Genomic DNA, 12,293 nt, shown 5'->3' on the forward strand with positions numbered 1-12,293 from the left:
TTGGATTGAGCTTTCAGCTTGGCCCCAGCTGGGGTCTATATCATGAGCATTTTGGGGAGCTAGCAGATAGGTGCTACCATCTTATCTGTCTCTCCCTCCTCCCCCTTTCTCTCTCTCTCTCTCTCTCTCTCTCTCTCTCTCTGTCTCTCCTCTCTCTGTATATAACTCTGACTTTCAAATAAATAAATCTTTAAAAAAGAAAAGAAAAGAGCCCCATGCATCCTATGCTACCACAAGGCTTCAGGAAGGCTCTTCCCAATGTCTGTCTCCAGAAACACCGAGAATGGCTCTAAACCTCTGTGTACTCTTACCCTTTCCTTTTTCTTCCTTTAAGTTAGAGAAGACAGGAAGGAGATCAGTGATCAAGAGCAAATAAACCTTATCCCCTTTACCAAGTCCTTTTATCCACCTTTGTACCACAAAGAAGATTGTCTATTCTTTGCCTCACAAGGTATTATTGTCTTGGCAAAGCACCTAAAGACAGTCAAAGCGTTAGCAACTTCGGGGCGGCCTTCCTGCTGCAGCTATTGGGGAATAGGTATCCCGTGACTCCAGCCCAACTCACCCCGCCCGCTTCTCCAGCTGTATTTCTTCCTTCCTTTGTTGCTTTCATCTTTAATGGTGTTGCCACAGCAACCATTGTCACCAGAAAAAGGAAGACACTGCCACCCTCTCTGCTCCAGCAGCAAGTTAGAACTATCCTTGGGAAGCATAAATTTCCAGATTTCCCCATACCCTTCATCTCACACGGCTTTTTAAAGACAGATCACAGGTTGTTAACAGAAGCAATAAACAGGAACAAGGCTCACTTCATCCTACCTGAACCACTTACACTCTGCATTTACGACGCAGCTTGGATGCAGTGCAATTGAAAACAGTATAGTACTGCTGGAATGGCTTAGTTTAGATGACTCCACAAAGGCACTTAGAATCCTGTCCTACAGTGCAGGACAGAGAAACCCAAAAAGAGCTTGAATTCTAAAAAGTCTAAATATGAGCCCAAACAGGGCTCTATTCTTGCCTTTGTATTGACATAAATCCTAGGCTTCATAAACTCGCTGCTTGCTCTAGAGGTACAGGAAGTGAAGCAGGCCTGGAGTTAGTGGATCTGCTTCCAAGTGGCAACAAAAAGGCTTTTACTCCCACCCCGAGACCCCAGGGACCCTTATATCTCTACTGACATATTCTCCCCCAATGTTAAATGAAGGTCATTGCTAAAGGACTTCAGAGAGGCCTCTGGGATCTCCTGGTGACCCTGCATGACCCCAGCCTGCTGTTTTTGGAGCACTGTTGGAACGGTTTCAATTCTTTCTGTGCAGCAACCAGCTGCAGTCCTCAAACAGCTTCAGAAAGATTTGTTCAAGGTCACAGTCAAGATAACAGAAAAAGAACTGGGAATCCTTACTCCAGGTTCTACATACATACATTCTTCTTCTAATACATGGCCTATAATCTGGATGCCCTATATCTCAGAGGCCTGCTAAGATTAAGAATAGAATCTAAACTGCCCTAGCAACCAAGCCCCCAGTGTGTCCTTCTTCCCTCGGCTACCCCACCCCTGTTTCCTGGAATAGCAGTACCCCCCTGGAGTCAGAGGCAGAATTCCTTGGCCATGCCAGCTCATGGTATGCAGTGAGTCAACAGACCCAGCCCATTCCCCCCAGCATGGGCTGCCACGGTTTAATGAGTGGTTATTCATGGCACTCTGCACATGGCTTGGAGCTGTGCCTTACCCCATACTGGGGGTTAGGGGGTGTGGGAGAGAGACTAGTGCCAAAGCATCATTTATTACTATAATCTTCAATGTGCATTCCACCATGGTGTTAATGTCCCAAAATAAATGTATTAATCCCCCCACAGCCTACAAAGCAAACACTCAGCTGGAGGGCTTTGTGTGGGAGAGAAGCATCACCAAGGATGGCAGACTGGTAAATGGCACCTCTCTTTCCCTGGGTGAGGACTGGGAAATCTAGGTGGGCATGCCTGCAGCGAACAACAGGCTGGAGGGAAGCAGAAACTGGGCTTCAGTGAGGAGAGTGTAACGAAGTCTAGGCTTCTAGGCTGCTGTTTATAGGCACCTTGCAGGGATGCAAATTTCTTGGGAAAAGTGGTTTTGGGTCTGCTCCTGCCTTAGCTTACTCATGCAGCAACAGTAATTCTGGAGCAAGTCAAGCTAGTTTGAGCCGCAGATCTGGAAACCATGCACATAGGATTCTGGAGTTCCAGTAGGCTTTCATCACGTAGCTTGCCAGTCTAATACATCCTTCTTTCCTTTCTTTGTACCTTTCTCCTCCCAGACTTCTTCTATTCCTCTCTTGGAAGTCAAGTAGCCAGATGGAGGACTAAATACCCACAATCTGTTTGATTATCTGGTGTACCAGTTGTGCTTCAATACCCATTTTCCTACACTGGGTCCTCTAAGTCAAACAGAGTTAAGAAAATTGCTGTCATGGTTCAGAAATGAAACCTCCCTTTCTGATTCCTGATGTTCTGCTATTTTGGAAACTAAGATTCTATGCATTGAAGGCCTCCAGGCTTTTCTGTTCCCTCATTCCTACAAGCTCACCTACTCCACTCTAGTAGTCACCACACCAGCTCTTAAGGTGACTTGGCATCCTGCATAAGAATGAATAGGGGCCATTGCTGTGGTATAGTGGGTAAAGCTGCAGCCTGCAGTGCCAGCATCCCATATGGGCGCTGGTTCAAGTCCTGGCTGCTCCTCTTCCAATCCAGCAATAGAAGATGGCCCAAGTCCTTGGGCCCCTGCAGTTGTGTGGGAGACCCAGAAGAAGATCCTGGCTCCTGGCTTTGGATTGGTGCAGCTCCAGGTGTTGCGGCCATTTGAGGAGTGAACCAGCAGGTGGAAGACCTTTCTCTGTCTCTGCCTCTGCCTTTCTGTAACTCTGCCTTTCAAATAAATACATAAATCTTAAAAAAAATTCATGAAGTATAAGGGGCTGGCAATGTGGTACAGTGGGTAAAGCCTCCTCCTGCAATGCCGGCATCTTATGTGATGTTGCTTCATGTCCAGGCTGCTCCATTTCTGATCCAGGCCCCTGCTAATGGCCTGGGAAATGCAGCAGAAGATGGCCCAAGTGCTTGAGTCCCTGTACCTGCATAGAAAACCTGAGAGAAGCTCCTGTCTCCTGACTTTAGCCTGGCCCAGCACTGCCCATTGAGGCCATCTGGGCAGTGAGCCAATAGAGGGTCTCTCTGTCTCTCCCTCTCTGTGTTTTCAACTTTCAAATAAATAAATAAATCTTTAAAAACAAACAAAAGTGAAAATGGACACGAACTGCCTTGCCTAGCATTCTGCCAATATGTACCCTGTTAATAAAAGGATCCTTAAATGGTCTTATGCTGGTATCCTAAGTTGGTTTCTCCTCTCTCTCTATTCTCTTGCCTCTTGCTCAGTATTTTTTTTAAGATTTATTTATTTATTTGAAAGGCAAATAGCTGCAACAGCTGGAGCTGTGCTGATCGGAAGCCAGGAGCCAGGAGCTTCTTCCGGGTCTCCCACATGGGTGCAGGAGCCCAAGGACTTGGGCCATCTTCTACTGCTTTCCCAGGCCACAGCAGAGAGCTGGATCGAAAGTAGAGCACCCAAGACTTGAATAGACACCCATATAGGATGCTGGCACCTGCTACGCCACAGTACCAACCCCTTACTCAGTATTTATTAAATCACACTGCTTATATTTCTTACATAAAGCATGCATAACATTCATTAAAAGCTGCACATAAATCAAGTCATTCTACATTCACTGGGGTAACAAGTTAAAGAAGTCCTGTGGGAAGTTCTTTTAGGATGAAAAGTCAGCAATACTCTACCCTAGTCTTGGTTCTATGAAAACTCAGATTAGTTTTGGGCCTCAATTTCCTTATTTGCAAAATAAGATTGGGGCAGATGCCGTGGCTCACTAGGCTAATCCTCTGCCTGCAGCGCTGGCACACCGGGTTCTAGTCCTGGTCAGGGCGCTGGATTCTGTCCCGGTTGCTCCTCTTCCTGTCCAGCTCTCTGCTGTGTCCTAGGAGGGCAGTGGAGGATGGCCCAAGTCCTTGGGCCCTGCACCCACATGGGAGACCAGGAGGAAGCACCTGGCTCCCGGCTTCAGATCAGCACGGTGTGCCAGCCGCAGCACGCTGGCCGCAGAGGCCACTGGGGGGTGAACCAACGGAAAAAAGGAAGACTTTTCTCTCTGTCTCTCTCACTGTCCACTCTGCCTGTCAAAAAGAAGAAGAAGAAGATTGGATAAGGTGATTTTTAGGACTCCTTAACAATTCTCAAATCATATCACGAAAATATTTTGATACTTTATTTGAGATTTTCTTAGTAGAAGTCATACCTGTGTTTTTTTTTTTTTAAGATCTATTTATTTATTTCAAAGGCAGAGTCAGAGAGGAGAAAGAGAGAGAGAGAGAGAGAGAGAGAAAATCATCCATCTGCTGGTTCACTCCCCAAATGGCCATCCTCTGCTGCTTTTCCAGGCACATTAGCAGGGAGCTTATCAGAAGAGGAACAGCCAGGACTTGAACCGGTGCCCATCTGGGATGCCAGCATCACAGGTAGTGGCTTAACCAGCTGTGTCACAGTGCCAGCCCCAATATACCTGCCTCTCTATCTTAAAACATTTTCTCAAAAGTAAGGTTTTTTTTCTATAATGAAGCAGAATTTTGAAAGCTACTTTGGAAATGAAAATAAAGGTGGAAAACCCAGAGGGAGGCATTCGCAGAAGCACCGCCTTGCAGAGATAATTATCGATCTATTTTCTTTCCCTCCACCAGCAATGCTATCTCCATCCTTTTCATCAGTTAAGTTTTCTCCACAGGCAGACATGAAAGATGCATCAGGTTTGTTGTGTGCTTGGACTCTAGCCACATTACCTAGGATCACCTGCCCCTATAGAGTCTTGACATTGTAGGAGGTACCGGCTGCAGCTGCTGCTTAGAGAAAATCATCCATATTCTCAGGTCACAGGATGACATGTTGTCTACTTCTAAGTCACAGACTGCCCTGTCCGAGCAGCTAAAGCCAACAACCTAAGTGGGTGACCAGGAGAGGGAAGCCACATGCTGCTTTCCCTTACTTTGGCAATTCTGGAGGCACAAGGCATTTCAATAACAAGTAGCTAACCCTTCTATTTCATGTGTCCAATCTAACCATAATAATAATAAAATCCCATTAAGAAAGAGAAACTTGGATTTCCTCCTCTGAGTCCCTACCAAGTTCCCTAACAATGATCTCACAAAAGATACCACTGACATTCACTCTGACTGAACTTCCATTGTGGAGAAGTTTGCAGATGGACACAGATGTGCAAAGGAAAAAAATGTGGTCCCCAAAGTGTGATATCCCACGCCCATTAGGCAAGAAGACAGCAAACAGAATCACGAAGGAAGCACTAGCTCTAAGCTCTCCTCTAATGAGATTTCCAGTTGATCTGCGCCTTGGCAGCCAAAACACAGGACAGACACTGGGAGGGTGGTCACCAATAATGCATGGCTCCCATCAGAGCTGAATGACTGCTGCACCCAGGATTTCTCCTGCTAGGCTCCTCACAGATGAGAAATGCAACAGGATCACAAGAAGAACCGGCATCTCTGCCTCCAGCAGCCAGCTACACGGCGTGGAAAGAGATTATAAAGGCAAGAGCCCTCAGGGACTGAATGCATCTCCTGTTCCCATCCTTCACTGAAACTAGGGAAAAGTTATTAAACTGGAGGAGACAGGCTGTGATCCACGGCAATCCAGTCCTGCCTGCAGCTGTGAATGTAGACAAGCTGGAGATGAGCCCCTGCAGCTCCTCTGCGCACGCACACGCGCGCGCACACACACACACACTCACAGGGAAATGCTCTGCAGCAGTACTAAGTGACAGCAAAGAGCCACAGATCTCCCCCAGGAATTCCACCAGAACCCCTCCGTTGTTCGTTTTCCTGGGATCTGCAGATTCCTCCCCAGATTTTGTTCCTCAGGTGAAATGAGAATCTCCCAAAGACATCCCAAATCCTCTCATTTCACGCTGTGTCTCTGAAGCAAGAATATAAGCAGGTTGGGGGTGAGAGGGAGATGAAACTTACATAAGATTCAAGACATACAGGGCTTCCCTGGGCTGGGTGCTTCAACCTGAAGGAGACCCATGGGGCTGGCCTGGGAGAATTGAAGCGGTTTGGAGTCTCCCTAGAGCTCCAGTGTTCTGGGCAACACTTCCGCTTTTCATCATACGGTTCACAAGAGGAAGAAGACAGGCTGGGTCTTACCCTTTAGGGAAGCAGAGAGACTCCCTTAGGGATCTGATTCAGAGACGGTTGGTCTCTGTGTACACCCAGGTGGCTGCTTCTGGATTTTATATATACTCATCCCTGAAGCCAGGCTCGGCTCTGCATTAGGAGGTAGCTTCGACGGCTAAATTACTAGTTAAAACCAGTTTCTCCAGACAGCCTAAGAGCCTGGCAGCCTTGCATATAGAGAGACCCGGGCGAGCATTTGACTCTGAGTTCTACTGAGCCGCTTCATTGAGGCTAACACAGTGAAGCCGCTGAATCAGGAGGGACCCCAAGACTTGACTCCCCCCAACATCAAATTGCTTTCCTTGTCACAAAACAGCCTTGGCACTCCACCAAATCCCAAGCTAAACACCAACCCTCATGGTGTGTCCTACAGAGGGGCCATGCACTTCCCCCGAAAGTACAGGCCAAGTACAAATCTTCATATTGGCATAGCCTTAAGATAAACTCCCAGGGGATGGCTTGGATTACAACTATCAGATTTAGAAAGGCTTGGGAGGGGAGGAGTGGTTTGAATCCTAGACTTCAGTGAAAAGTGGGCAAAGAAAATCCCATTTCTCATGTTAGAGCTGGAAGATCCAAAAGGAGGTCTATCCCCTACCCCCATTCTTTTTGGAAGACTGTCATGGGCACAGCCATAACCAGCTGAGGTGCCAGAGACCAGCTCAGGTCTTCCTCAGCCCCCTGGAATAGCTGAATTTTTCGGGATACACTTAGTGGACATGGCAACCAAGACAACATAGCAGTCGGCACTAATTGGCTCCCCAGATGACAATTTTGGTAGGAGCTTGCACAGTTCTTACTAAAAGCCTCCATCTTTATATCTAAGCTGGGATGCAGGCTCCAGGGCCTATTCCTTCACTAACCAGCTGTCCCTGGGATTTCTGTTGGTTGTTTTCCATAACACTCTAACAAGGAAAAAAGAATCAGGGAGCTAACAGCTAACACAGACTAAGTGCCTACTTGGTGCTTATATTACCTCCTTAAATAGAACAAGCACCATCCTCCCGTTTTTACTGATAAGCTGAAGCACAGAATGGTTGTGTAATTTGCCTAAAGCCACCCAGCAAGTAGGTAGTAGAGCTGGGATCTGGCACACAACTGAGAAGCTGGATTTCCACGAGGACCTGGCTAAGCTTGTGGGGCCGCTGTCCAGACCGACTGCACTTCGGAAGGACCCTCCTTGTTTCTGGATCTGGGCCAGCACCTACAAATACAGATGGGTGAGGTCTGTCCAACGCCTCTGCTTGGAGCCCGCCAGCCACCCTGGCCAGTATGCTTTGAAAAGAGGGCATCCGTTAATGGACCGGGTCCGGCTCCAGTGAACACCACGGAGCCGGCTGGAAGATCTAGGATGTAACAGGCTCTGCAGAGGGAGTTCTACTCTGGCAGGAGCTGGGCACACCTCCACTGCGGGGGCTTCTACAATCAGAAAGGGTCCCGCCACCATTCCTGACTCAATGCGCAGAGGGCAGGGAGGGGGAAAGCGGCCATCCCAAGCCGGCCAGGGATGGAGTTCTTGTTGGATGCTGCACACAGCCCTGAGAGGGAGGATAGAGAGAAGTGAGGGGAGCAAGGGGGTGAGAAAAACCTCAGGGCTCTAGGACAAGCAGCATCCCGCGGAGAGGGCTCGCCACCCGAAAGCTCAGCCCCGTCACTCTACAGCTGGTGCCAGTCACCCCAAAAGTGCCATCCACAGTTGGGGGACTTAAAGCGCCCCTGTTCCCATCGCTCCCCAGAGCCCCGAGGTGAGAGCTTGCCCAGAGGAGAAGCGGAGCGCCCTCAGAGGGTCTGGCGCGCTCTCCCTCGCCTCCCTGGGACCTCGAACCGCAGCCTCCACCCCGCTGCAGCCCCCACCTAGAGCACCGGGGCCGGGCAGCGCCGCTCACCTCGCTCATCGCGGCGGCCGGGCAGGGCGCGCGGGGTGCGGCACGCGCAGGTGAGGCGAGGGGCCCTCGGAGCTGCACGGACGGCGGCCAGGAGTTGGTGGGCTCTGAGACACGGGCCCGGCTGACCGGGAGAAGAGAGTGCAGAGAGCCGCTGCTCCGGTGCCTGCCCCGCACGTTCTCAGCTCTCAGTTCCCCGCCAAGCGTGCCCTCACGACCCGGTCCTGTCAGAGCCTCCGCGAACCTCCTCCGGGCCCCACCTTTTATAATCAGCTCCGGTACCCGCCTCCAGCCAGGCCAATAGGAGCTCCTTCTACTGCAGAGTGACAGCCCTTTGCATCCAATAGTGGCAGGCCCGGAGGTCTGCTGCATTTCCAAACTAGGGTAAGACTGGCAGAGAGCGGGACGGAGAGGGAGACAAAAATCAAGTAGGGGGAGCAGTGAGAGCGAGGGAAGGAGTAGCACACGAAGGAGGGAAGGAGGAAGGGGGAAGGAAGGAGTGTGACGAGTTCAAGAAAGAAGAGAAAAGAGCTGGGAAGAAATCAAGAGGGTATACGGGAAGGAGGAAACTGTGAATCAAAAGGGGGGGGGGGGGAGGCAGAGACCCGGCAGATTAAGATTTAGCAGTGGGTACCTTTCTCTGAAGGGAGGAGAGAACTTCCACTTTGACCATGGCCTTGTCTAAAAATTATCAGAGTCAGTGAACTCAGGGGGCTTCCATAGCCTTGGCAGCTCATGACAAGAGCCTAGGGTGATTACTGATGCCATAAACAAGAGTGTCAATTTGTTAAGTCAACAACAGGAGTCACTGTGCACTTACTCCTCATGTAGGATCTCTGTCCTCAATGTGCTGTACATTGTGATTTAATGCTATAACTAGTACTCAAACAGTATTTTTCACTTTGTGTTTCTGTGTGGGAGCAAGCTGTTGAAATCTTTACTTAATGTATGCTAAACTGATCTTCTGTATATAAAGAGAAATGAAAATGAATCTTGATGTGAATGGAAGGGGAGAGGGAGTGGGAAAGGGGAGGGTTTCGGGTGGGAGAGATGTTATGGGGGGGAAGCCATTGTAATCCATAAGCTGTACTTTGGAAATTTATATTCATTAAATAAAAGTTTAAAAAAAAAAAAGATTTAGCAGTGGGAAGGTAGTCTGTATAAGAGTCGTGCGGGCGTGGAGGCTGGAACAAATGGTCAGTGCTCTGTGGCAAAGAACAGGAAAATCGCAAGTGCCTGTTCGATGCAGATCATACATCTGAGGCGTTCGAAGACACTTTAGGATTCGTCAAAATCCATCTCCCATGAAATGCAAAAAATCAAAATGTTGCTCTCTTTCAGGAGTGGCGGCTTGATGCCACGGTCAAAATGCTATTGGAGGTGTCCACATCCCATAGCATCCCAGCTCCACTTCCTATTCCAGCTTCCTGCTAATGTGCACCCTTGGAGGCAGCAGGTGATGGCTCAAGAACTTCAAGAACTTGGGTCTCAGGCCGGCACCCTGGCTCACTAGGCTAATCCTCCGCCTTGCAACGCCGGCACACCAGGGTTCTAGTCCCGGTCCGGGCACCGGATTCTGTCCCAGTTGCCCCTCTTCCAGTCCAACTCTCTGCTGTGGCCAGGGAGTGCAGTGGAGGATGGCCCAAGTGCTTGGGCCCCGCACCCCATGGGAGACCAGGAGAAGCACCTGGCTCTGCCATCGGATCAGCGCAGTGCGCCGGCCCCAACACGCCGGCGGCGGCCATTGGAGGGTAAACCAACGGCAAAAAGGAAGACCTTTCTCTGTCTCTCTCTCACTGTCCACTCTGCCTGTCAAAAAAAAAAAAAAAAATTCCCAGCTCCTGGCTTTTGCCTGATCCAGTCCCAGCTGTTGTGGCCATCTGGAGAGTGAACCAGTGGATGGAAGATCGATCTGTCTCTGTCTCCCTTTAAAAAAAAATTTTTATTTGTTTATTTGAAAGGCAGAGTTACAAGAGAGAGAAGGGGAGAGAAGAGAGAGAGAGAGAGAAGTCTTCCATCTGCTGGTTCGCTCCCCAAATGGCCACAACAGTCAGGCTGAGCCAGGCTGAAGCCAGGAGTCAGGAACTCCCTCCTTGTCTCTCATGTGGGTGGCAGGGGCCCAAGCACTTGGGCCATCTCCTGCTGCTTTCCCAGACATATTATAAGAGAACTGGATCAGAAGCACAGCAGCCAGGACTGGAACCGGCATTCTGATATGGGATGCCGGTGTCACAAACAGTGCCTTAATCCACTATGCCATAACACTGGCCCCGTCTGCCTTTCAAATAAATAATAATAATTTTTAAAAGTTTAAAAGAAGGACTGGTGTTGTGATGTGGTAGGTTGGGCATTCTATATGGGCTCCGGTTCGAGTCCCAGATGCTCCATTCCAATTCAGCTCCCTGCTAATGGCCTGGGAAAGCAGTGGAAGATGGCCCAAGTGCTTGGGCCCCTGCACCTGTGTGGGAGACCCAGAAGAAGCTTCTGGCTCCTGGCTTTGGCTCGGCTCAGCTCCGGCCGTTGTGGCCATTTGGGGAGTGAACCTGCAGATGGAAGACCTCTCTCTCTCTCTCTCTCTCTCTTTTTCTCTGTCTTTCTCCCTCCCTCTCTCTCTTTCTTTAAATCTGACATTCAGAAATAAATAAACCTTTAAAAATTTAAAAATAAATTAGCTTACATCTTCTACGTTCAGTCCCAGTCTGGCACTGAGCCCTCCACTGTGCCATGAATGTGAAGTTCTAAACACACACACACACACACACACACACACACACGTATGACCTCTGCCTCACTGTTGCCACTAAAATCCCCAAGTCCTAGTTGCTAGGATCTAACTTGTTTCTTCCTGCAGTTCTGTAACAATTCCCCATTTGTTGATTTCTTAGTCCATATCTGAGTGCCCAGGCTGCCAGGGTGTAGGGAGCAGATGAGAAAGAGAAAGCCCACAATCCAATCTGTATACATCATTTTCCAATTAGATGGAACTTTACTAAGTAATTACTATGTTTATAATTTTTATGAAAGAATGAACACTCGGGTAATTTCAGCTGCTACTCTTGTTTACCCAGCTTTCATTTCTTCTTTAATCCCTTTAAATTCTCGTCTGTGATTCTCCCAGGCGTTGTAAAACCTTGGTTCATTTACAGCTTCAGTCGGCCAAGGCCAAACACATTCAGCTTTGGCAGTTACACACTTTTGTTAAAGTTTCTTTCATGGCCTGCTAGAACTAAGACATTAATTGCTGAGCTTCTCTCAGCCAGAAACCAAGGATCTCTTCTCAAAAGCCAGAGCTCAAAAAGACCTAGAACAACCCGTTCTGCTCTGGAACCCCTGGGCTTTTATATTTTCCATGTCGGGTCACCTGTTCTCCCTCATGCCCCTGAGACCCGCTGACTCTGCATTCTAACCGGCCGAGCTCCTGCTCACTCCATGCTGCCAACCCTTCCAGCTTCCCTCCTTCCCTCCTCCCCATTTCTAATGAACAATTAATTCGCTTGAAAGCATCGTCTTCAGTGAAGCAGAGCTCTCCAAAGTTTTTAAACAACTGTGAAAAGATGACAGAGAGAAGTCAAGATCCTAGATCAGGGATCAGCAAGCTTTTTCCTTAATAACCAGATGATAAATGTTTTAGGCTTTGAAGGTCATATATGGATGGTCTTTCCAGATGACACAAGACTCCCGTGATAGCTTGAGGGTGACCATAGATGGTATGTAAACAAACAGGGTTGTATTCTCATAAAACTTGATTTTGAACGCTAAAGTTTAAATGTCACATAATTTTCATGTTTTATGAATTATTCTAGTTTTTTAAATTTTAATGTGGAACCATTCTTAGCTCACAAGCAGCAGGCCAGATTTGGATCATAGGTCATAAATTGCCGATCCCTGTCATAGATGATTAAATGTTCAAGTATGCTAACACAATAGGCTGTATAATAATAAATAGCAATAGGTTAAAGAAGCAAGACATCAACCAGGACCAAAAGAGTCAAAAGCTTCCTGGGGGAAGTGGGATTTCGGGTAGGTCTTAAAGGAGAAGTAGAGGAAGGGAGAAAGGGAGGAGAGGGAGATGTGGTAGCTGGGTGATAACCAGAGAAAAATAATGAAAGAAAACTCAAA

General features: G+C 48.4%; 1 protein-coding gene across 1 annotated transcript in view; it reads right to left on the bottom strand.

Moving 5' to 3' along the window:
• The window catches only part of PCP4L1 (Purkinje cell protein 4 like 1), a 29,331-nt gene extending 20,797 nt beyond the window's left edge, over positions 1-8,534 (bottom strand). Inside the window, exon 1 of the mRNA XM_070077440.1 lies at positions 8,178-8,534. Within this exon, the coding sequence (XP_069933541.1) occupies positions 8,178-8,186 (9 nt within the window). The 5' untranslated portion in view covers positions 8,187-8,534. The remainder of the gene's footprint in view (positions 1-8,177) is intronic.
• Between the last annotated feature and the right edge of the window lie 3,759 nt (positions 8,535-12,293).

This window comes from Oryctolagus cuniculus, chromosome 7 (assembly GCF_964237555.1).
Source record: "Oryctolagus cuniculus chromosome 7, mOryCun1.1, whole genome shotgun sequence".
In the NCBI taxonomy this organism is placed as follows: domain Eukaryota; kingdom Metazoa; phylum Chordata; class Mammalia; order Lagomorpha; family Leporidae; genus Oryctolagus; species Oryctolagus cuniculus.